The 27,094-nt window shown below is 39.0% G+C and overlaps 2 protein-coding genes across 2 annotated transcripts in view; both read left to right on the top strand.

The window, feature by feature from the left end:
- Positions 1–18,512, top strand: part of lnpep.L (leucyl/cystinyl aminopeptidase L homeolog) — a 49,834-nt gene extending 31,322 nt beyond the window's left edge. Inside the window, 9 exon segments of the mRNA NM_001094960.1 lie at positions 3,985–4,136; positions 5,740–5,834; positions 6,644–6,827; positions 11,275–11,431; positions 12,740–12,918; positions 14,309–14,470; positions 14,857–14,997; positions 16,448–16,529; positions 17,128–18,512. Of these exon segments, the coding sequence (NP_001088429.1) occupies positions 3,985–4,136; positions 5,740–5,834; positions 6,644–6,827; positions 11,275–11,431; positions 12,740–12,918; positions 14,309–14,470; positions 14,857–14,997; positions 16,448–16,529; positions 17,128–17,271 (1,296 nt within the window). The 3' untranslated portion in view covers positions 17,272–18,512.
- Positions 1–27,094, top strand: part of cast.L (calpastatin L homeolog) — a gene marked incomplete at its 5' end in the record, with an annotated part of 167,356 nt that overhangs the window by 107,567 nt on the left and 32,695 nt on the right.

The raw sequence follows: 27,094 nt of genomic DNA, 5'->3' as shown, positions 1-27,094 counted from the left end.
GCATACTAATCCATTCTCTCCTAGAAAAAAAACATATGTTAAATGTATGGCAGTTTCCACACATACAAATTAACACAAATATGCAGATAACCGATATATTACACTGAACAGTTTTATAAGAATGAAGCTAATGTAGATTGATAAAACCTGCAGACCTAGAAATTTATTTTGGCTAAACGTATCACCAAGAATATCCGAATCATATAGGAACCAGCTGATATTTTCTACTTGTTTACATTGTTAAATATTTAAAGGCTGCATATATGATCGTGCTGCCTAGCAGCCCTGGAAGTCTACAAGGAGTTTGTATGCACAGTCCAAAAACATACAGGTAGGTGAGTTCGTTTTTGATAAATCTGACCACAGAGGTGTGTGTGTGATAGGTACTTTTAGATTCGAAGCTCCCCTGGGACAGGAACTAATGTCAATGATTTAATATAATATTTAGGTTCTATATTAACAATAGATAATGCTTATAGATTAAATAAATTCAATAGGATTGTTTTGCCTCCAAGAAGGATTAATTATATCTTGGTTTGCATCAAGCATAAGGCACCGTTATATTATTGCAGAGAAATAGGAAATCATTTTTAAGAATTAGAATGATTTGATTAAAATGGAGTCTATGAGAGACAGCCTTCCCGAAATTCAGAGATTTCCTGATAATGGATACCATACCTGCAATATATTGAAGTTTAGTTTCTGTTTGCTAACCTGTGAGCCTTTAGCTGATGTTCAATAAAAGAAATTCCAAGTGTCCTAAGTGAGCCAGCAACTGTTGTGATATAAGGCTTTGCTTGTAGGTTACTAGAAGTGAAAAAAAGGAAATGGAAAAGTCTTGGAATTGCTCCGTGTCTGTTACATCCAAAATCTGAGAAGAGACCTTATCCACCTTTTCTCTTCATTTAATTAGGTTCACATCTCCTTTTATTTCTAATGGTTGTGCTCTCAGGCAAGTTATGTTAGTCAGGAAATAAGCTTATAAAGACAAGTTCATTCAGAGTTTATTGTTATTTTTAATACATTTAAAGCAATATATCCTCAATCTCTGGAAATGAACAAGCATTTAGTGCTCTGGGGTCCTCCATTTTGTAGAAAGTTCATTTTTATTTTGAGTGGAGCTGTAGAAAAAGTAAAAATCTGCTGGATAGATGCACTGCCAAATGGGGATATCATAAGACTTTTTATATGATGCTTTCATTCTAATCATTTAATTAAAAAGAGGAGTAGAGTGATGCATTGTATTAGCTGGAACTCCAATATCAGTGAACATTTATTTATGTATATATCAGTGATGGAAGAAGAAAATTAAGGAGAGTGTGACATAATCAGAAGAAATGAGAAGCTGACAAGAGGGTGAAAGGGTAGAGTATGACAGGGAATGTGGGTGAGAGCATTGGTCCGCAGCATAATTTTAATCGATTTTTGAACACAAAAGTAAATCAACCGCATACACTCATTAGGTTCTCATTTTTCACTCTCATTAATTGGGGTTAGGAAGACTGAAGGTTTTAGTAAGACTACAAAATGTATAATAATACTGTACCATAACTCAGGTGCACATGCACAAATATATGGGGAACAATTATTATTATTATGGACTTTGATAAAGTACCAACATATTCCCCAGCACTGTATAATAATAAGGGTGTATACATATTCACCAATATAAGAGGGCCTTGCTCGTTAGTTAATAATCTAAAAGCCCAACTCCATATAGTAATTTCTGTATTCTATTGATTTGCAGTGGTGTTCAAAGCTTACACACTTGATGTAACATTCAAGTGTAAATGTCCGGTGCCATAGATCAGACTGTGAACGCCAATGGTTGTCATTGTAAGCATTTAGTTCTGTATGGGGTGCACTGAGTCAACTCATTACTAGGAATTCTGTCACACCAGGAGCAACAGAGTTCAAGTTCAACCCCTCTTAACCAACCCCAGTGCACATATAGACCTATTAAAACACTTGCACATAAAAATCTATATATATTAATTCTTATACTAACTAATTTAAACCTTAAGATCACAAATTTAAGACCTTAAGCCTTGGCAAATATTTTTTAATGTAATCAATCACTTCTGTTTGATACTGTAGCAAATGCTTTAGCATAGTCTAAGTAGTTAACATCCACTGCCATCCCAGAGTCTAGGTTTCTGCTCCTCACCTCCTCATAGAACGAAATAAATTAGTCAGGCAAGATCTATTAAGTATAAAACCATGCTCAAATAACAAATAATATAGTGATCTGCTATGTATTCAAGTGTCATTCCTTATTACCCCTTCCAAAAGATTCCCTACCACTGATGTCTGCCTAATGGGCCTTTTTGAATAAACTGTATCGCATTACCAATTCTCGAATCTCATTGCACCATGCCAGACCTCAAGGAATCCTTTAAAATTAAGTAAAGAGGTTTGGCAATCACAGAGCTAAGCTCATTTAGTACAATTGAATGAATACCATCCTGTCCTGACCTTTATTTACTTTTACATGTTGTAGACTCTCTTGAATTCATTTTGGATTCATTTTACTCTTCACTTTTCCATCTATATTTTAGCTAATCTAATAGTTTTGCATGCTTTATTGACCTCCTTGTACCTAATAAAAATTTCAGCTGTCCCAGCTAACTTGAATGCATTAAAAGCATGATTTTTCTTTCCTACCCCAACAACAGCACTAGTTGGTTTTGCTTTGCACTGTATTTCCTTGCTTACAAGGGTAATAAACTGACATGGATATTTATTAACCAGAATTTCATTAGATAACTTTTTCCTTCTGTGTTTAACCCTGTGAAAAGCGTTTCCCATTAATATATTGCAGAGATGCTGTTATACTGGCAGTCTGCATATCTAAAATTCAGTGATGTAGTAACTCACGTACAGATTTCTCTACAACATAATCTCAGAGGAGACCATGTTATGATTATTACTCCCTAAATGCTAGAGATGAATTATCAGTCATTGCCAGATCCAATAGAGAATATCTCCTAGTAGGTTCCTCAAGTACTTGAAATAAAACGCTGTAATTTTGCATATTTACAAACCTGACCACTTTTTCTGACTTGGCAACTCCATTACTCCAGTCCATGTCTGGATAATTAAAGCCACCCATAGTTGTGAAACCTCATCCATTTGTAATAGTAGCTGGACTTCATTTCCTTAACTTATACTGGGTGGTTTGTAGCATACACCAATCATAATCTTTGTAACCTCTAGCCCAGAAAACATCTGTACCCAAAGGTATTTCATATCCTTTCCCAGTGCTGGAAGTTACCTTCGTGTTTTTATATGGTCATGAAACTCCTCGGTAACTTATAATATCCTTATATTTTACAAGAGGGGGTACTTTATTCACTATATAAACAGTATTTAGTGATGTCACTGATTATAATCTGATCTTAGTGATGTAATTTCTGTCACATGACTCACTGAAACTTTAAGTTAACTTTTAGTATGTTATAGAATGGCTAATTTGAAGCAACTTTTCGATTGGCCTTCATTTTTAATTTTTATAGTTTTTTAATTGTCTTCTTCTTCTGACTCTTTACTGCTTTCAAAGTCAGTCAGTGACCCCATCTAAAAACAAATGCTCTGTAAGGCTACAAATTTATTGTTACTGCTACTTTTTATTACTCATCTTTCTATTCAGGTACTCTCCTATTCATATTCCAGTCTCTTATTCAAATCAATGCACGGTTGTTAGGGTAAATTGGACCCTAGCAACCAGATTGCTAAAATTGCAAACTGGAGAGCTGCTGAATAAAAAGCTTAATAACTAAAAAATCATAAATCATAAAAATTTTCTCAGAATATCACTCTCTACATCATACTAAAAGTTTATATAATGGTGTATATTAAATATATTGTATATTATATGCAAATATCCTATTATATTTCCATTCTAGATATGTAAAGGCTGTTACTGGGGTTTGTTCTAGTTAAACAATATTAGGATTGTCTTCAAAGCTCACTTTAATTTTCTAGGTCACCGGTGGAAATCCAAATGTGAAAAACATGATGAAGACATGGACTCAGAAGGCTGGTTATCCTCTAGTGACAGCTCTGAGGAAAGGCGAAGAGATCACAGTCCGGCAGGAACGGTTTCTTCGTTCTTCTGACCATGCTACAAATGACAGGTGTGCTTTTCCCAAAAATAAATCATGGGATCATTTATATTTGTCAGGCTGGTACACACATTGCACACTCATATATTGTCAGCAGGAATACCAATTAATTAACTAGCATGAAGGCCTCTGGATTGAGCCCTTTGTAAGTTTTATATAGCCATTTAAAAAAAATGTTATCCATTTATTTTTAATCATACTTGTTAAAATGTAATAAATGTACCATGTAGACCAAAATAGCAGTCTGATGGACTTTTAATACATTTTATAATAAAAATGTTTTTAGTTAAATGTCTGTAAGTGAAAACTGCAAGTAGGTGAGGAGCTACAGCAAAGGGACAGCATTCTGCTATGATGGTAACAGCTTTCCCTGTAGGACTGCAATGCTGTCTGTCAATCAAAGCAGAATGTAACTACTGATAATTGAAATGGAAAAGGCTCTGCCTTCTGCCTAGAGAGAACCAGGCATGCTGAGAACCTTGCATCAGGCAGCACTTTACTCAGGGCACCAACAAGCCATCCCTGGTATTAAATGTCCTATTCCACATTTTAGCTTGTTCAGCTTATTGCAGAGAGCAGAATTATACTCTCTACACTAACAATTCTATCCCTAACACCCCAGTATGATTGCAGTAAGGAGTTTGGGGTGTGTGCAACAGGTCTACCTTTTCATATACTAGGAGAGCCCACAGCCAGTGGTATAACTATAGTGGAACAGACCCTGCTGCTGTGGAGAGGGGGCCCAGGCTGCTTCCTGCCACAGGGGGTTTGTGGATGAGCTGCCATTTATTGGGTGTCACAGGTGTCCCACAAAAATACATTTGTGCCGGTCTCTGCAAAGTTATGCACTGCCCCAATGTATGTAATGCTGCTTCAAAGGCTGCTGACGAATTGACTTTGGTAAAAGCAATATAATTCACTCCAAATGCCCAGACTTCGGCCAGCGATGGAAGAAACGCGCGTTTCTAGTCTGCCCATTTGCATGGTGGGGAAAGCTTGCATCTGCAAGGGCAAACCTTCTAAATCGAATAAGTGATTACTTCCAGGAGACCAAAATATGAAAATAAATCATTAAGGGCCTGAAGGCAATAAGCTTGTTTTGTTTATCCAAAAAAACAGCAGGCGTTCTTTAGCCAAACCAAGCGTACTAGCTGGAAGCTCTGATCTTTTTGCTAAGTTAGCTAATGTTTAGTAAGCAGAAAACTACATAAATTAGAGGATTTCCTTTTTTGCTGCACTTTTGTTTTGTTATTTACTTTGACTATGAGGTCATGTGACCATTTCATCTGCCTTTTCCCTTTTTTTTCTACCACAGCTATTTCTATTTTGGTTAATTAAGCATTGTGCTGCCAAGAATTCTAACTAATTCTCAGATCTTAAGGCACCAGTGATAGTACAATATAGTGCCTTTCCTATTGTGGAAGGAAAGCTATCTGTATCTGTTTAAGTCTGTATATAGGCCCAAAACTGTAAAATAGGTCCACTCTGCAGTGCTTGAGGAGGACAATCATTTGCATTACTCTATGCCGCAAGGGTACATGCAATGTGCAAGCATGAGCAATTTACAAAATCACAGTCTGTATTTTTATTGTAAATCTTTTCTTTTGTAATTTAGTACTGTGTGGCATATTCCACTGACTTATGTAACCGGAAAGTGTGATGCTGTTGAACCTGATTGTGAAAAAATCCATCTACTGAAGGAGGCTACAGGTAAGTGATAATTATTCACATACAATACTTACATAACTGTACGGAAGAGAGACATTTTTCTGTTAAACATTTTGGTTGCCTAGTACGTGTTTTTTTTTTCACATACAGAGCTGAGCCCAAGCTCAAGAATGGTGTAAAATCATCAATGATAATGTCCTGGAATGGCCTAGTCAAAGTCCATTTGGGTCTTTGAAGGCAGTTTGCAAAGTGCAAAAATCTGTATAGGCAACTGGCATTGGATTTTCTAAGTATAATGTGCAGAGCACAGGTATTGCCACAGGCAGTAGTTCTCTATGCATGAGCACTAAAGTTTGCACTTTTGTACTTCTGCCTGGAGGTAAATGACATGCCCCCTCAGATCTCTATCCAATAGAGAATTTGTGGCTGAACTTGCAAAAGACTGATCCTTCACGATCCAGGCACCCTGACATAGATTGGGCTGCTTTGCAAAGAGGAATGGGGGTAAATTGCAGTGTTCAGATGTGAAAATCTGACAGAGACCTCCCCTGTCCACACAGACTCAAGTTTGAAATTGCTGCCAAAGCTGAATCTACAAAATACTGATTTGAAGGGGGTATATACTTACCCAGTTAGTTATTTAATGTTTTTTATTTGTATTTAATTTAAATTTCTTTGCAGATATCTGTTTTCAGTTTGATAAAGTCTATTCCTGTTGATCAGTGTCAAAAAGATATCATTAAATCCACTGCCATTTCATGTTACCTTGCCAGTTGATACTTACCTTGGCCATTCTTCAAACGAGTAACTCTTAAGTGATGTAAATTGTCTTTTCCCTTTATTCCTGTCAGGCACAATAAATGTGTCAAGTGAGTTGCCATGGGTGAAGTTCAACGTCAACATGACTGGCTACTATATAGTTGACTATGGTGCTGACGGCTGGGATGCCCTTATAGAGCAGCTTCACAGGGATTACACAGTTCTACATTCCAGTGACCGAGCCAATCTGATCCATGACATATTCATGCTTGCCGGGTAAATGGTCCATTGTTGTCTTGTTTTGTTCTTTGTTCCCATGGTGTCTCTCCACAACCTTCATCTCTTCCTTTTCTTTTCAACATAAGATAAAGAATGAGTTATTTCTTGCCTGTTAATGTAATTTTTTTAATGCAACAAATTCTCCTTTTGCCTTTCTGTATTTGCCAGCAAATATTTTGCCTTGCTTTTTGGAATATTCTTGTGTGAGTATTTTATGCTGGAAAGGAAATATTAATTGACCCTAAACTTGCTCTGAATGTCTCAACAAAGTGCTGATTTATTAGTTTTCTAAACGAACAACCCTCAACAAATCTCTAGTTACCTTGGGAAAACTGCAGTAAACTAAGAATTCCCAAACCTTTCTCTCACCCCAATACAGGGAAACGCACTGTACTCTGGCATGGCTGGAGCACTGCAGCAAACTTACATTTTTATCAGTGAATTTTAATGAAAGTAAAGGTTTGTAGAGGAGAAGAACTTTAAATGACAGTAGCAAATGGCTTTTTCTTGCACAGACACATTTATTTTGTACTGCTGCCTGGGCAGAAAGGAACACAGAGGGGTCAATGTAACATAATTTATTTATAAGCAAGTGTTGGGCAATATGGGGCCATTTAGATTTTGCTAAACTGCAATACATACATACATCCATCTCGGAGTAGGTAGAAAGCTTAGAGAGGGTGCTGGGAGTTTGGAACAAGATATGGAGACAAGGTCTTTTTAAATCTTGTGATAAAATAGAGTCTCTCTCTCTCTCTCTCTCTCTCTCTCTCTCTTTTTTTTTTTTTTTTTTTTTTCCCATAATAAAGGGCATGCAGTACTAAGCAAATTTCCATTATACATTAATTAAGCATTTTCAGTTTCAGTTATAAAAGTTATTTGTAAATGCTCAGTGCAGCTGAGTCAAGATTTCAGATCCCACAATACCTTGCACTGGGAAGCTGGCTTCTGCTATTGTGTCTCAATATTTAGATCCAGCAGTGCAGAGAATAGAAAGTGACATAAATACTGCTTTCAATTGCAATTAGTGTCAAGAGTGATTTTATTGTCATTTCATCCATATACGTTTGTACAGTACACAGTGAAACGAAACAACGTTCCTCTAGGACAATGGTGCTACACACAACATATATGTGCCAGACAACAGACAAAAAGTGCAAGTGCAAAAATATGCAACTCCTGCAAGACAGGACAGCATAGTGCACACTCAGCAGATGTAACATGTTAAGTAAATAATGCTAAACGTCAGACATGATGGGTGTATCATTGTGATATGATAGTAGTAAGAACATGATAAAGTGCAGATGTGTTCATAGAGAACAATTTTATTCAATGGTTATTTATTTATACAGTGGCGTACAGTGGCTGTGTAACATTGTGGTATATAGTAAGGTCAGATAGATGGAGTGTGTGTGTGTGAGAGAGATGTCTGGTCCCTGAGTATTCAGGAGCCTTATGTCTTGGGGGAAGAAACTGTTACACAGTCTGATAGTGAGGGCCCTAATGCTTCGGTACCTTTTTCCAGATGGCAGGAGTGTGAACAGTTAGTGTGAGGGGTGTGTTGGATCAGCCACAATGAGTGGTGTAAATGTCCGTGATGGAAGGAAGAGAGACACCTATGATCTTCTCTGCTGTCTTCACTATCCTCTGTAGATTGTTGCGCTCCATGATCAGTTCCCAGCCCAGACAGTGATACAACTTCTCTGGATGCTCTTGATAGTCCCTCTGTAGAAGGTTTTGGATGAGTATGGATGGTGGGAGATGGGATTTCCTAAGCTTGCGCAGGAAGTAGAGGCGCTGTTGGGCTTTCTTGGCTAAGTAGCTGGTGTTGTGGGACCAGGTGAGGTTCTCCGCCAGGTGGACACCAAGGAATTTGGTGCTTTTGACGATCTCCACATTAGAGCCGTTGATGTACAGTGGCAGGTGATCACTCCTAGTCTTCCTAAAGTCAACAACCATCTCCTTTGTTTTGTCTACATTAAGAGACAGGTTGTTGGCTCTGCACCAGTCAGTTAAACGCTGCACCTCCTCTCTGTATGGTGACTCGTCATTATTGCTGATGAGACCCACCAAGGTCATGTCCTCAGTGAACTTTATGATGTGATTTGTGCAGTGCATGGCTGCACAGTCATGCATCAGCAGAGTGAACAGTAGAGGACTAAGCACACAGCCTTGAGGGGCTCCGGTGCTCAGTGTGGTGGTTCTGGAGATGATGTTTCCAATCCTGACTGACTGAGGTCTGTCGGTCAGGAAGTCCAGAACCCAACTGCAGAGGGAGATGTTCAGTCCAAGCAGGCTCAGCTTTTCTATCAGATACTGACGAATGATAGTGTTGAATGCTGAACTGAAGTCTATGAAAAGCATTTGAACGCAGGTGTCTTTTTTTTATACAGATGAGAGAGGGCCAGATGGAGGGTGGTGGCTATTGCATCGTCTGTTGAGCGATTTTGACGGTATGCGAACTGTAGGGGGTCCAGTGCTGGTGGCAGCAGGGTTTTGATGTGTTTCTTGACAAGCTTCTCAAAACACTTCATGATGATGGGGGTGAGTGCCACAAGATGGTAGACATTGAGGCAGGACACTGATGACTTCTTCGGCACGGGGACAATGGTAGTGGTTTTGAAGCACTTCGGTACAGTGGAGGTGTTCAGGGAGATGTTAAAGATGTCAGTGAAAACATCTGCCAGCTGATCTGCACATTCTCTTAGCACTCTGCCAGGGATATTGTATGGTCCTGCAGCCTTCTGTGGGTTTACTCTTTCCAGAGTCATCCTCACGTCAGCCACCGTCAGATGCAGTGCCTGGTCACTAGGCAGAGTGAAGGTCTTCCTCATTCCTATGTTGTTCTGTGCTTCAAACCGTGCATAGAAGTCGTTTAGCGCATCTGCAACAGAGGCATCACTGTCACAGGCAGATGGTGTTGACCTGTAGTTTGTGATAGCCTGGTTGCCCTGCCACATGCGCCGTGTGTCGCCATTCTCCTGGAAGAAGCTGTGTATTCTCTGAGTGTATGCGCACTTAGCTACTCTGATGGCACGGGAAACTTCTCAGGGCGACTTCGTCACCTTCCCTGAAAGATTCCCGGGCCCTCGGTAACACATGTACCTCTTCAGTGAACCACAGCTTCTGGTTGAGGCGTGTAGTGGTGCACTTGGAGACATCATCAATGCTCTTTGTGATGTAGCTGATTACAGATGACGTTTTTTCATCCAAGTTGATATAGTCGCTGTAGGTTGCAGCCTCCCTAAACATGTTCCAGTCAGTGCACTCAAAACAGTCCTGAAGAGCAGTCATAGCTCCTGCTGGCCATGTTTTCACCTGCTTCAGAACCAGTTTAGAGTGCCTGACGAGTGGTCTGTATGCTGGAATTAGCATAACAGAGATGTGGTCTGAGTATCCGAAGTGTGGACGGGGCTCTGCTCGGTATGCACTGGAAATGTTTGTGTAAATCTGATCCAGGGTGTTTGGCCCTCTCGTAGCAAATTCCACATGCTGATGGAATTTAGGGAGCACTGACCTGAGATTTGCATGGTTAAAATCTCCAGCAATGATAATCAATCCATCTGGGTGAGTGTTTTGTATGTCTGTATGCAGCTCCTAGAGCGCATCTTTGGTGTTCGCGCTGGGAGGAATGTAAACTCCAATAATATGAATGGAGGCAATCTCACGGGGTGAATAAAAGGGTCTGCACTTCACAACAACAAACTCCATCAGCGGTGAGCAGTGGCTGGACACAAGCACAGAGTTCCTGCACCATTTTTGTTGATGTAAACACACAGACCACCACCGCGATTACCGTTCAGAGCAGCGACTCTTATCAGCTCGAATTAAATTTACAAATTACTCTAAAGCCATTGAAAGTTTGTATTGATGTACATTTAAAAGCTGCATAGAATTCTGTTGTGCTTCAGTATGCTAAACAATGGGGGTCGGAGTCCCCTTTTAAAGTTAATTCTCGCCCCCATATTTGTGAGTGCCATAAATGCTAGTTCTGACTTTTTAAGCAAATCAAGCTGAAGCCATCTCTCATTCAGTCAAGACTTCAGATCCTACAACACCTTGCATTGAGACACTGGCTTCTGCTACCTGGTTTCAATAATCAAAAAAAAAATGGGGGGTGGAGTCCATCTTTGTAGGTGCCATAAATGCTGGTTCTGACTTCTAACAATGTAACTGAAGCCATCTCTCATTCAGTCAACACATCAGATCCTACAATACCTTGCGTTGGGACACAGGCTTCTGCTACCTTGTTTCCATAGTCAAACCCAGCAGTGCAGGAAATAGACAGTGACAGATAAATACTGCCTTCAATTGCAATTACATTTACAAATTACTCTAAAGTTCACTATGCAAAAAAACTAAATGGGGTGGTTTGCGTTCTCCTCGCTCCCATCTTTGTGAGTACTGTCTGTTTACAGACCAATTGTTTTGTTCTTTTCCACAGTGTGGGGAAGGTCCCTCTGTCAAAGGCCTTTGAACTACTTGGGTACCTTGTGAATGAAACAGACAGTGCCCCCATCACTCAAGCCTTGCACCAGTTTTACCATATTCATGGCATCTTATTAAAGCGTGGTTTGGATGACCTGTCTGACAAATTAATGGTTTGTATTTACCATTCTATTGTTCATTTCTATTACTGGTCTGTAATAACCTTTACCAGTATGGTAATGACTTGCTGTATAGTGAAAAGTACCCTGTAAGGTCTATGCACATAGCTCAGTTGTTTATTTGGATTTTGAAATGCAACATTTATAAAGTCCGTGACACTATGAGGTCACACTAACTTGCTCCCTGCAGCTGGTGCTAACTGGGGCAACGGGCACCTCTAGAGGTTTTGCTAGCTTCTTAAAAGCACAGGGTCATAGGCCTGCCTGCATTAAAGTTGTAAAAACACTGTAGACTTGTCCTTTTTTTAAAGCGGGATTGCCTACAAAAGTCTTAACTATTAAACTTTTTTGTGTTAACATTTTTCCCCAGACATTTGAGGGGCATGGAACATTCGTTTTAGGCTGGACTCGTGTCAGGCATTAGAGGATCTCTTTTGTCTTTATTCAGGTTCCTTGGACATTTGTAATAAAAAGTGGCCACTTCAAGCATTTGCACCAACATCTCTAATAAAGACGTCCATATGACTTTAATGTACCCACCCTATTCAAATTGACCTAAGCGTAAGAGGACTACCAACGTTTTGCTAGGCAGAAGCGATTGCTTTGAAACCCTCGCACTGCCAAAGTAACGCTAGCGAAAAGTTGCCAGCGTTTGGCAACCAGGAAGCAACTCCGCATTTAGTGTAGTGATAACTAAATTTTGCCTGGCGAAGTGTGGTGAAGCGTTTGCTGGCGACTACTCGCCCTTTAGTGAATTTGCCCCTTGGAAATTTGCCATACAATCCTTAAGAATAAATTTAACATACAAAAATACCAAAAGAAAAGTGTGTATCCATCATCCTTAAATTTCCAAGTCCTTGAAGATTGTTGGTAGATAGGGATGGGCGAATTTTTTTGACTAGTTTCGCCATGGAAATGATGCCCATAAACTTATATGGCGTTGTGCGTCAAAAAAAAAAAGACACTCGACAAATAAAAATTTGCCGTGCTGCCGTCCATAGACTTTAATGGGTGCGGCAAATTTTGGGCGAAACGAAACGGGTCAAATTCGCCCATCCCTATTGGTGGAGTAACTAGAATTTTTGAAATGGCATCCATACATCTTCATAACTCTTTTACTGGTGGGAGTTGTCCTAGCAATAAGCTAATATAAATAATATTAATACTTTCAAACTGAACTTTCATCAGTTCTATAATGATCTATGTAAACACTGACAATGTACATACACATCTCCAAGTAGTACAAAGAGCTGCAGACGTATGTCATCTATAAGACCTAGTGTAACATCCGTTTCATTTCAGGAACATGGTTTAGAGCTACTCAATAATACTCTTATCAAACAAACATGGATGGATGAAGGAACACTTGCTGAACGACAGCTGAGATCCTCTCTACTGGATTTTGCCTGTTCAAATGGATTTCCAAGCTGTTTAGAGAAAGCAACAGAGCTTTTTAATAGTTGGCGTGTTAATAAAACAAGGTGAGACAAACACTATATAGAAGCTGATTACCAGCACAGTCTGCGTATGAGAAGGATCATTCTGCAGTTAAGCAGAGGGGTTTGGAGGTCTAGTTTGGATCAGGGAGGTATTACTTTTCCATTACAGAGCTTCTGTAGGTGCATGCAGAATTAATATTCCCAGACGCATCATGGGGTCTTCTTCAGTTGCTGGACACAGGCATCTGCAGGAAATGACAAACAAGGGAAATTTGTGCTCACTACTAATTTTTAAAAACATTAAGCGGGCGTGCAATTTGGTTGTGACCACAAAATTCACATAGACAAATACAAGAGATCCTCTGCACTCAACCCATTATTAAGGACATTGAAACATTTTGTGCCTTAAACTTAAGGAACAGTTCAATGTGAAAATAAAAACTCGGTAAATAGATAGGCTGTGCAAAATAAAAAATGTTTCTAATATAGTTAGTTAGCCAAAAATGTAATGTATAAAGGCTGGAGTGACTGGATGTGTAACATAATAGCCAGAACACTACTTCTTTTCACTGCTTTTTAGCTCGATAATTCTGAGTTAGTCTTAGCAACTTTAAGGGGGCCACATGGTACATTTCTGTTCAGTGAGTTTGCAATTGACCCTCAGCATTCAGCTCAGATTCAAAAGCAACAGATATGACCAATGTGCCCCCCTCAAGTCTCTGATTGGTTACTGCCTGGTAACCAGTCAGTGTAAACCAAGAGAGCTGAAAAACAGGAAGTAGTATTCTGTCTGTTATGTTAGACATCCAGTCATTCCAGCCTTTATACATTACATTTTTGCCTAACTGTATTAAAAACATATTTTATTTTGCACAGCCTATTTACCCAGTTTTTATTTTTACACTTAACAATTCCTTAAGCTACTAAAAATGCCTTCCCCTTTAAACAAAACAGGGATTGTTTGTCCATATATTGCAATATATTTAAGCCCTGTTTTGTTTAAAGGGGAAGGCATTTTTAGTAGCTTAAGGCACAAAATGTTTCCATGTCCTTAATATATTGATAATGGGTTGAGTGCAGAGGACTCTTTTATTTGTCTAAATGACACATATCTGTTGATAAGAGTTCTCAAAATCACTAATCTGTGCATTCCTGGGGAAAGCAAGAATACTGTGAAATTGGAAAAAGTGGACCAATTGTTTTATAAAATGGCCACTTCAGACCACTTCAATATAAAGGAAAATGTCATCTAAGCTAAAATCAGAATACAGAAAATATGCATTAAAAATACAAAATAATTCTTAAAAATGTATCCAGCATGGCTCAAGCAAATGGGGCCTTTACCTACGTGATTCAAAGTAATTAATTTTTTTTTATCTGTAATATGCTGCTACATTACATAAAAGCTAACTTGCGTGTTTTGTTTCCTTAGAATTCCCACCGATGTTATGAAGGTTGTGTTTAAGGTTGGAGCAAGAACTACAGAAGGCTGGACCCTTCTCCGGAGTACATATGATTCTTCCATCTATGAAGCAGAAAAGAGGAAAATCCTTGAAGCTCTTGCAAGTACAGATAATGCCAAAAATTTACAATGGTATGTATGTATGTTACTCGGCATGGGCATGCCTACATGTAATTTACAATGTTATCTAAAGAAGACTGTGTGCCATGCTGTAAAATAACTGGAATTGAATAGGAGTATAAATCTGAATAGAATACACTGATAATGTTTCAAATATTAAGTCTTTCCTTGGCCAGCATGCTCCAATTTGCAATCCTGGTACCTGAGCACTCATTATGTGTATAATTTCTTGTATCTCTCTGTACACGTATCTCCCAAGATGACTGCGTGGAAGTAATTTGGTTATTAAAAACATGTGCTTTATCTGGTGAAATTTATTCTTCCTATGTCCTTAAAGAGAAAACTGTTTTTAATCTATAAATTGTGGCTAATTGTATAACCTCATCATGTTCCGTCAGGCTGATGCAGGAGAGTCTTGATGGGGGCTTTATAAGATCTCAGGAGCTGCCTGCTGTTATAGGATTCATCTGTAAAAGATCACCTGGGTATTTGCTGGCCTGGAACTTCATCAAGCAGAACTGGGATTTGATAACTCAAAAGTAAGTATTTCTGTTAATATAACTGCAGAGCTCAGTTTAAAAGAAATGTTGGTGTGTTAAGACCAGTGTTTTTAGCCTCATTATATGACTTACTTGGTGAGATTTAGGCAGACTTCTTGTTCTTCCTTCATGTCAGTGGCTGCTTTTATGCTATAAATTACGTATTAGTAGTACTATTATGTAGAGGAAATGGAAACGTTGTGCATACAACTGTATTAATTATGGTTCTAATAGTAGTGTTTCACATTAGATGGTCAGAGCATGCCCTGTCATAACTTTGTGAAGCCCTGGCAAAAAAATGTTGAGAACTGCTGAAATTGTTTGAAATGGCTATAAACTGCATATTTTGGGAAATAGGATCAAATGTAGTGTTGCCTTATAAAGGATTTTGGCCACCTTTTGTGTTACACAGTCATTCAGGGAGGAATAAATAAATTAAATTCACTAGGGAAAGTAAGTTGTACCATGTTTTTTTTTTTGTTCTGCATATACTTTGCTTTGTTTTACATTCATTTTGGATATGCACCAGTAGGACAATCCATGCCAGTATGTAATTTTAACCATGCATGCCAACCGTTCGCTTTAAAGGAGAACCAAACCCTAAAATGAATATGGCTAAAAATGCCATATTTTATATAATGAATTTATTGCACCAGCCTTAAGTTTCAGCTTCTCACTAGCAATAGCAATGATCCAGGACTTCAAACTTGTCACAGGGGGTCACCATCTTGGAAATGTCTGCGACACTCTCATGCTCAGTGGGCTCTGAGCAGCTGTTGAGAAGCTAAGCTTAGGGACAAAACGTCCCTTTATATGTTATAAAGTTCAATTGCTTGATTGTTGTGTCTATATTGCCCACTTACTTAACTTGCCTGTCTGTAACTGCCCTGCTGAGAGCTTTAACTTTAGATCAAGGCGATTCCCCTACAACCCAAACCCTGGGTTGAAGTCGGAAGGTTTAAAAGCTATCTTTATTTTGATAGTTCATATATGGTTATATAAACATTGACTACCCCCTTAAAATTATCTCTCATAATACCCAGGGGTTGATCTCTCCTCATAAGAACCCTAGCCTTTACCCACTATCGTAAATGGCAAGCTGATATACTCTTTTTGCAAGAAACCCATTTTATCACAGACAACCCCCCGCTTCCTAAGTAAGCATTTTCCTAACTTTTATTCCGCCACTGCCCCTTCCAAAACTAAGGGAGTTACAATTTGCTTTCGGAAAGGTGTTCATTTCCACCTCTGAAACAAGTTACGGACCCTAACGATCGCTTTCTAATTTTAGTAGGTGAACTTCAAGATATTACTATTACTTTGGTCTGTTATTATGCTCCTAACCAACAACATAATTTATTTTCATATTTTACGTGAAAAAGGTTGATATTCTTTTATATTTATCTTTACTGTTTCAGAAAAACGTGCATTAATGTATATTATGTTTTAGGTTCATGCCTGGATCATTCCCTATACAGAACATTGTGGCCAAGACTACACACCAGTTTTCTACTGACGTTCATCTAAATGAGGCAAGAAACAAAATATTTCTTTTTTTGCCTCAAATTGACTGGCAAGAGGCAGAGTGTGGTTTACTTTAATATTACCAGCAACTTTCAGGTTTAACATCCTGCTCTGGGCGCACAGCACTTCTTGGTATAAACCTGGTGCTCTTTTCAGATCTGTTCTAGAACTGATTCAGTGAGGGTGAAGTAAAGGCGGCACATTTGAAACAGCCTATCCAGATTTTGCATATTTTTATTAGAATTATTTGGTGCACCGAGAGCATGTGACTGCACTCATACGCATAAAAATGGCCTCCTGTAGATAACATTTGTGCCATCTGTTTTGACTATTATGCTTCATGCTTGACAATAAAAACAGAATGGTGCTGGAATCACGCCCTATTTGGTCTGCACGAATTGGTTAAAATTATAACTATTATCCTATTTATTTAGCTCCAACTTATTCCACCAGCTCCTGCCCCCATGAAGCTTACAATCGAAGGTCCTTATCAAACGCACACACATATAGGGAGAGCTTTTTCATTGATGAGCAATAGTCTCTTTATTGATTCAGGATAATTTTGGCACTCAGTTTAAAACATTTTCTTGTGATTTGCCATTGCAGGTTATTGCATTCTTCAATTCAACCCAGGAGAAGAGCAGAGAAATGTGGTGTGTGAAAGAGGCCGTGGAGACAATCAAGCTGAACATCGAATGGATGAAAAATAACTTTGATAGCCTTAAGACCTGGTTGTTGCCCTCACAATAGAATGTCTATGTTCCAGAGAACCTCTTACGTACTGTTGCTCTGTTGCTTTTGCAGAAGCGAGGGTGAAAATTGCAACATTGTTTGCACTATTTGAGTGTTCTTGACAGCTCAGGGCAAAAAAAAAACAAAAAATTCCTTTTTTGTGTGTGTGTGTGCGAATGCTGAAGTGAAGAGAATGTATTTATTACAAAGTATGGTAACCACCACATTATTGCCATAAAGCTCTACAGAGTGTCAAAATCTCCCTCTGTATTGCACTTTGTTAAAGAAAAACACTGGGGCTCGTTTATAAAGACTGGGCAAATTTGCACCTGGGCAGTAAGCCATAGCAGCCAATCGGTGACTGGCTTTTTTCAGCCACCTGCATTGTTGAACAATGAAAGCAAACCTTTGATTGGTCGCTATGGGCTACTGCCCAGGTGCAAATTTGCCTAGTGTTTATAAATGAGCCCCATTGTGTTCCAGTAGCTTTTTAAACTATAAAGTGCTCACGCTGGCAGTTTACCTACGTGGGAGCCGTTAGAAAAATGTGTGCCACTTACTGACTGTAAATAGGCTTTGCAGCCACCTCTCTTATAGATGAAATATGGACATGGAGCCATTCTTTAATAAGGAGGCCTGTGAACTATCTGTTTAATTGTGTCTGTTTAAAGCTGCGTCTGTCTCTCCATAATCGAGCATGGGCATTACACACGTTGAGGTGAATAGTCTCGGCCTCACACCAGATCCACTGTCCATCACTAGAATTTTTGAAACTAAAAAGTCCAGCACTTAGAGTGCCAAGAAGCCCAAAGCATGTAGAAGGGGATTTCTTTCTAGCTATGTTTACTTCCCTTGAATATATTCTGCTTGGATCTCCTGTTCCTTTAGCGACTGATGTCTAAAGAAATCACCTTCTTCTCATCTGTGTATGAGGTTGCCTTTAGGGTGATAGGTATAGGGATACTGTTACTTTCTTCTTTACTGTGGTAGCCTACAATCAGAGTTGCTTTTTCAGTTGGGGGGCACATCTATGACTGACTGTCCTGTTTGATTTTTTGCAAAAGGATATCTGGGGTGCACTAATACAATGCAATTTTAGAGCTTTGAATGCATAGGTTTTTAAGATCACCGTTTAAGATTTCGGTCTGATATAACAACTGCTATGTCTTGAAAAGATGTTAATACGGATGTACACTTTTGATGCAAACTCACTTCCGTGCTTGCACAAAATCTCTTGTATAAATAATAATATAAACTTTTTTTTGTATAATGTTATATTTAGTTGTGGTGCTTTTTGCCTCCAAAGTCAAGCATAGAACTATACCCACTAGGTAACACACACACACACACACACACACAAATGTACCTGTTTCAGCTCACATTTTAGATGGTGGTTGTTAATTATGGCAGGTTTTATCTTAATGAGGTAACACAAACACTATAGCTTGTCTTCACCCATCTATCAAGTTATGCAGTGTCGGACTGGGACACCAGGGACACACCCAAAAGACATTAGACCACTCTCAGTACTATTATAATTCCTCTCTATTCTGCTAGTCTCTTTTCTTTACATATTATAATCTATTATTCCATCTATTTAGTCTCTTTGTTCTCATAGAAATAGCTAATGGCCATGAAATAGGCCAAATATTTTGAAGCAAGAGGGCCCACTGACATCTGGGTCCACCGGGAGTTTTCCTGGTATCCCTGTGGGCCAGTCCAACACTGAAGTTATGGATACTGAAAAGAACATAGTGATTAATTTTAGGGATGCACTGAATCCAGGATTCAGTTCGGGATTCAGCTTTTCTCAGCAGGATTCAGATTCGCCCGAATCCTTCTGCCTGGCCAAACCGAATCCTAATTTGCATATGGGGAGGGAAATCGCGTGACAAGGAAATACAAAATGTTTTCCCCTTCCCATCCCTAAAGGATTCAGTTCGGTTTTCGGCCAAATCTTTCGCAAAAGATTCGGGGGTTCGGCCGAATCCAAAATAGTGGATTCGATGCATCCCTAATTAATATTAGATATGAAAAGGCAACTTATCTGGCTGTTATGACTTATTACAACAAGATTTTCATATGAAAAGCACAGAGTAGCGAGTGCTACATGCCATACTACCATAGAGCATTTCAGACTTTTAGGATCTAACCCTACTGACAAATGATCAGTTCCCCCTTAGTCTAGATATTGGAACATTGTTGCTCAACATTCAAGCTGACCTCAAGACTATGTAGGAAGTCATGTAGAAATTCTCCCTGAATCTCACCCTAATCAACTTGAAGGCTGGGCCACTGCTTGCAACCCCGAATAGAAGGCCTGCCCCAAAGTTTGATTTTCAAGCTATTTTTAGTGTACTTCAACTATCGAATTTGATTTGAATTTGAATATGGATTTGAAACGAGACGCCGGCTCCGTTTCGCGAATTTTTCGCCGTTTCGCGAATTTCGCGTGAAATTCGCGAATTTTTCGGCGAAGCGAAACGGCGCAAATTCGCCCATCACTAGATATCACCCCTCTCCCTCCCCCCCCCCAGCAGCCAAACAAAAGAACAATGGGAAGGTAACCAGATAACAGCCCCCTAACACAAGATAACAGCTACCTGGTAGATCTAAGAACAACACTCAATAGTAAAAACCCATGTCCCACTGAGACACATTCAGTTACATTGAGAAGGAAAAACAGCAGCCTGCCAGCAAGCATTTCTCTCCTAAAGTGCAGGCACAAGTCACATGACCAGGGGCAGCTGGGAAATTGACAAAATGTCAAGCCCCATGTCAGATTTCAAAATTGAATATAAAAAAAATCTGTTTGCTCTTTTGAGAAATGGATTTTCAGTGCAGAATTGCTGGAGTAGCACTATTAACTGATGTGTTTTGAAAAAAACATGTTTTCTGACGACGTTTAGTATGATGTAGCGAGTGATATTCTGAGACAATTTGTAATTGGTTCTCATTTTGTATTATGTGGGTCTTTTTAGTTATTTAGCTTTTTATTCAACAGCTCTCCTGATTGCTATTCAAGCAAAAATGGTTGCTGGTCCAAGTTACCCTAGCAACCATGCACTGATTTGAATTAGAGACTTTAACGTGAATAGGAGAGGCCTGAATAGAAAGTCGAGTAATACAAAGTAACAATAACAATCCATTTGTACCTTTACAGACCATTTATTTTTAAATAGGGTCATGGAAAGAGTCAGAGGAAAAAGGCAAATCATTAAAAAAATAAAAAATGAAGACCAATTTAAAAGTTGCTTAGAATTGGCCATTCTATAACATACTAAAGTGTAATGTAATACGCTTCATTATAGCAAAAAATGTTCACAAAGACGATTGCTCCTGTTAGCGACCATGTTTGCGCCATTTTTGACCTCAATGATTTCCTCGCGAAGTGTGCAACCAAACTGCTTTTGTGAATGTTTGCAGTGTATGTAATAACATTTCAAAATATTTAATGAAACTCCAGAGCAGGTGTTAAAGGTTTGCAATGCAATAAAAGCCTAACGAAGAATATTACATTGCAACAGGCAAATTTTTTATTCGCAAAGTTTTGTGAATTTTATTCCATTCCCCCCTAAAACTTAACTGAAACATGAATCACACATTTCAATCAGAATATTTATCCAAAGCACCTGAACTGAAATATGTAGCAGTGTGCGCTCTTTTACTCTTCCAGGATTTATAGCAAACTGATTCAGTCATATTATCGGTATTTATATTCGTGCTTGCACAGCAATAAAATAGCAATAAAATGGCACATGAGCTATATTTATACATATATGGAACCTGTTATACAGAATGCTTGGGACCGGGATTTTCTGGATAAGGGTTGTTTTTGTAATTTGGATCTCCATACCTTAAGTCTACAAGTCTTAAAAACTGAATTACTTGATTAAAATGGAGTCTATGGAAGATGGCCTTGCTGTAATTCAGAGCTGTCTGGATAACAGGTTTCCGGATAACAGATCCTATACCTGTACATAATTGTAAAGCTTTTCTAGGTTGGGATGCAAAACTGTCTGACAAATAGTCCTGCATTATATTCTTTTTCTATTTTATACTGATGTAAGGGCCCCTATGATTTAATTCCCCTACCAGTGCCTCATTTTCTTGTTGCTGGGTTAAAACCCATGTCACACTTTGTACTAATTTACATACCCAGTTCATTGGCCTTAGGTTGATGACCATATCCGGCATCACTGTAACAAAGTACTTTGTAGGGGAAGGTCCTTCCTCTTTGGCCTTCAGCAGTTCATCTGGGTGGATGTCCATTGCACCTGGAGTCAACAAGGCACCAGAAGTGTTAGGCCATACCTCCCAACATTTTGGAAATAGAAATTGGGACATTTTGACAATGCCTATTTTGTGGCCACACCCCTTAATTATCATGTTCATTTTACAAAATTTTGCAGTTTATGAAAATTTGAACACATTTCTGTGTTTTTAATGTGTTATTACAGTTTTGCTAATGAAGGTGAATTGACCTTTAATCTGCAAGTGACAGTTTCCCCAAGACACTTGAGACTTATCTTAAATTGTTACAATTGCTCCTTTTCTTTTCTTAAATTGTTACAATTCTTTCTTTGCTTATTTTACATTGTTACAAAAGTATCGAAGCGTACCCAAAGAATGTTCTGGGCTCTCTGCCAAAAGCCAATTATGTTTTAGAAACTTTGTATCTTTTTCTGGCTGTCCAGTGCAGGAGATCAAAGAGAAACTTGGGACATGTCAAAATCCGGACTGCCCCACTAAAAAATGGACAGTTGGGAGGTATGGTTAGGACCAATGGGACAATCCATTTAGAGAAGTTAGGGAGCAGGGACCATGTGAACGAGGTTAGCTAGTGTGCATGATAGCCACTGTTATAGCACTCTCTAGGAGAGTGAGACAGTGAGCATTAGTTCTAAAAAAAACCATTCTATTGGGTTTATTTAACGTTTACATTGTTTTTTAGTAGACTTAAGGTATGAAGATCCAAATAACAGAAAGATCCCTTGTCCTGAAAACCCCAGGTCCAGAGTATTCTGGATAACAGGTCCCATACCTGTACCATAAAATACACAGACATGAGCAGGCTACAAATGTCAGGTCAGGAGCTGGGTATGGGCTGTAGCCACATACAGAGGTAATTCTTGGGACATTATAGCTGGTCTGGCCATAGGTTCCAGCATACTGTATAAGGATCTGAAAATTGTACATAGCCTGCCTGAAATGACCAGTTGATTTCACTAAACCAATTTATCCCATCCCCGTTTTTTTCTCCTTGCTTTGGTTCTCCTCTGATTACCAGATGTCAAGGGAGCTTTCATATGAATTTATTATCTGCCTAAACTGCTTAAAATTAAACAGCATTGCTAATGGATACCAGATGAATTTCTGAACTCAATTTGCGAGTTTGGCTGAAGCTTCTAGAACAATTATCTTTAAATATGGTGTTACCACCAATTTGAACATGCGATAGAGTACCCTCAGCCAAGGAAAACCTTAACCATCTGATTTGCTCCCTTCATAAAGGCAGTAATAGCTGCAATCACTTTTTATGTCTGAGGGATCTCTGAATCTCGGATGTGTTTGTCAGTTCATGTCTCTCTAAAGCTTGAGATATGTTATCCTGGAAGGAATAAATGTAGGGCCCATTGCTCCCCAATAACAACCCCTCAAACAAACTACCCTATTAAGGGCAGAGACACACAGGACGATTCGGGGATATTTAGTCGCCCGGAAACTAATTGCTTCTTCTTCAGGCGACTAATCTCCCCGAAAAGCCTTCCCGCCGACTAAATTGTAAATCACCGGCAGGATGGCACTCGGATCGCTTCATTTTCGGAAGTTGCCTGACGAGGAAACTTCGGGCAACTTCGGAAAATGAAGCGCTCATAGTGCAATCGCACTGGCAATTTAGATTCTAGCCAGAGGTAAGGCTTTTTGAGGAGATTAGTCGCACAAAGAAGAGGTGATTAGTCGCCGGGCAACTAAATCTCCACGAATCTTCCTGTGTGTCTTTGCCCTAAGAGTCTCGGAAAGGTGACCCCTAAAATGCTACATCTCCCTGTGGATGTAACAACCTCAAGAGAGTGTATCTGCTTGTGGAGGCTTATTTCTTAAAGGACACGTTTTTGTGGTTTTAGACGTTTTTGAATCCACGGTTAAACAAATTTTTTCTAAAACCACGAATGGCAAGTTATTAAAAGATCAGAATATAAAAAGTATGAACATAAAAAAAAACACTGAAAAATGCGCCAAAAAGTACAGAAACCTCTAAAAAATTTAGTTTTTTGGTTGTTGTTGTTGTCCCTCACCCTTAATAGATTGTAAGCTTGGGAGCAGGACCCTCATATTTTTATACTGTACCCCTCATTTTAAATGCTTCTTTGTTATAATGTCATTGTAATTCTCTGCACTTACTGGCACTATACAGTATAAGTAAACAATAGTGATGTTTTTGAGTATGTATATTTTTATTTTCCCAGTATTACTTATGTACGCAGCACTGTACAACAGAACAATAAATTAAAAAGAGTCATTGCATTAGTCATTACAATAAAAATAAAATGCAAAAAAATAGAAAGCCCAGTTACGAAGCTAAGGGGCTGATTCACTAAGGGTCGAATATCGAGGGTTAATTAATCCTCGATATTTGACTAGGAATTGAAATCCTTCGACTTCGAATATCGAAGTCGAAGGATTTAGCGCAGATAGTACAATCGTACGATCGAAGGATTATTCATTCGATCGAATGATTAAATCCTTCGAATCAAACAATTCGAAGGATTTAAATCCAACGATCGAAGGAATATCCTTCAATCAAAAAAAGTTAGGCAAGCCTATGGGGACCTTCCCCATAGGCTAACATTGACTTCGGTAGCTTTTAGATGGCGAACTAGGGGGTCGAAGTTTTTTTTAAAGAGACAGTACTTCGACTATCGAATGGTTGAATAGTCGAACGATTTTTACTTCGAATCCTTCGATTTGAAGTCGAAGGTCGAAGTAGCCCATTCGATGGTCGAAGTAGCCCAAAAAATACTTAGAAATTCGAAGTTTTTTTACTTCGAATCCTTCAGTCGAAGTTAGTGAATCGGCCCCTTAGTGTAAAAGAGATGAGGAAGGGGATTCTTGCTCTGTAGAGCTGAGCTTACAATCTAAGTGAGTGTCAGCTCTTTGTGCATCCCTGGGAAAGTCACAATTGCCTGAATAAACAATGTACAGCACTGCTTACTGCACTAAAAATGGTTACTTGTCTAAAACAAAGAAAAACAAATAATTTATGTAGGATCAAAGAAAAGGCAAAGTCTTGTAAGACCACCTGGAGAAGGGTAACCAGACTAAAAAGTCCTAATCAGTTGTCTGCAAATGAAAAACATAGAAATCGTTAGTTTCCCCTGAGCACAAACATGAACCTCACATGGCACACATTACAGGCGCTGCTTTATCTCTCTGTTCTGCAGGCACTAAAACTTATCGGCCATGTCTTGTGTAACATTGGCAGTGCTACAGAAAAACATTAATATTTTATCCTTGTGTACAAATGCCCGGCCCACTCTGGGAAGAAATCTGGAACATCTTGTTCCTAGCAGATAGGAGTAAATCTATTAGGAATTTAGGAAAGGCAGATATTTAAAGCAACACCTCTATAACCATGAGCAACTGGGCATCTGGAATAGGAACTATGCACAAATCAAAATATAAAGTGCATAGGAACTATATACAAATCAGTCTGTGCCTAGGTTTGCCAAAAGAGGTAAATATGAGCTGAAAATTTACTACATTTTCTGGCATTAACATCTATAATCCCCTTAGTATCAGCAAATATATACTGGATATATGCATGTGATCATTATTATTACACTACATACATTATAATGCAAAAAGTGTCAGGACACCTGCCTGTCCAATATTTCAAGCCAAAAACAAGCCTGCTCTTCTAGGAAGCCTTTCTACTAGCATTTTGCAACATTGTTTTCTTATAATCGGTCAATCAGAATTGGAATTTTCTTACAATCAGTCACATTAAGTGAGGCCAGGCACTGATCATGGGGGATCAGGCCTGACTTGCAGTCAATGTTACAATTCTTCCCAAAGGTGTTCAGTTGGGTTGAGGTCAGTGCTCTGTGCAAGCCAGTCAAGAGTCGGCCCCAGCTCAGCAAGCCACTTCTATCAGTTCTGGACACAGAGGAATACATAACCAGCTGTCCATCTGACGTCTACAGTGAACCTGTTTTGCCTTGAAGGTACTAGTGTTCACTGCTGGCCTTCTGGGGCCCTGGACCTTCTTTTGAAGCACCTGCAGAGAACCAGCCACATACGAGACTTGTGGAACAGCAGAAATATGGACCATCAGACCAAGAGGTGTAGACAAGGCAGAGCAGATGGTCCAAGTTCCTGGCTAAAGGTAAGAGCAGGCTGCAGATAGTGAGAATTAATAAAACAGAGGTTAGAACTAAGGTATTAATCAAACAAGCAGAATTTTAGTTGGTGCTGCAAATAGCACAAGCTCCCTTGGTCATTGTGTCCCTTAGAAGGTGATTGGGCTCCATAGATTTGAAACCACATGCCAAAGTGGTACATCAGGGTGCTGAGACGGGCAAACACAACAGGGAGTGTCAATCAATAGATGCCCACCTATTGCCCTATGTCAATAGGTCTATTAATATATTGAGACAGGAAAGGTTCTCCCCCAAAGTATTATCACAAAATAGGAAGCATTGAGTTGTCTTTATAATCTGTACACAATGTACCAGCCTCAGATCATCATTCCTTTACTAAATTCTATAGCCGGCATTCACTATTCAGATAGGGAGAATTCTAATAGCAACTGCCAAACTTCGATTGCTGGGTAGTGATGTGTGATTCATCTCCCCAATAGTCAGTTTCAACTGCTCCAGGGTCCAATAGCAGCACCCTAGGGTGAAGAAACACAGAGCTACTAGTAGCAGCTACTTGTCATGGCTACAAAATGCCCATATATACCCTTCCATAGACAATGCTGACACTTGCCTCAGCTATATCACCAGTTACCACTATTGTCTATTTTGTAGCCATACAGGAAAAAAATACAGTGCAGCACCTCTTTGTTGCAATAAGTGAAAACTTGAATTTATTAGGTCAAACAACAAGGCAACTTGTCGGGCTTACTCTTTATTGTCTGTTTTATAGCCATGACAAGTAGCTGCTACTAGTCTTCACCCTTACTGACGCCTACCAATGTGCATGGTTAGGCTTGTGTGTATATAATCAATTATAAAAACATTTCCTTCTGATAAATATTTCTTGGGCAGACATTGCTTCCAGTTTGGAACTCAGCAGTGAGTGTTCTTATTGGCTGAAACACTTTTCAAATTGGGTGTTGGGATCGTTTTGTCCTATACCATCTTCAGCCCTCTGTTGATTGACAGATGTCCAATTTGTTAGACTTAACTGATCATTCTTCTATGGCTGCTGTATGGCGGGTTAAATTAATATGCACAAACAATTTGCTCATTGCACCAATAATTCAAAGTTACCTGCAGACCATACATATACAAGTACATGGTCCTTGTGTGTAGTGCTTATAATCTAAACTGTGTCTTGGGGCTCATTGATATAATAAGATTTGGAATGGAGATAAAGGAAAATGAAACAGGCTTTTCTTCTATATTCTGCCTAGCAAAATACTGCATTCACAGACTGTATTAAAAGTAGCTATAAAGTCTTCGAAGTAAAATTACTTATAGGAAGCTTAAACATTTGAGGAGTTAAAAGGCAGCAAGAAGACACCCATATGGACATACCCTGGGGGGTGAAATGTTATACACGAGAGTTTATTTTCAGGACTTCCTATAATTAAAGAAGGAAAAGCATCCAA

This window comes from Xenopus laevis, chromosome 1L, assembly GCF_017654675.1.
Source record: "Xenopus laevis strain J_2021 chromosome 1L, Xenopus_laevis_v10.1, whole genome shotgun sequence".
Lineage (NCBI taxonomy): Eukaryota > Metazoa > Chordata > Amphibia > Anura > Pipidae > Xenopus > Xenopus laevis.
This window is presented reverse-complemented; position numbering and strand designations above follow the sequence as displayed.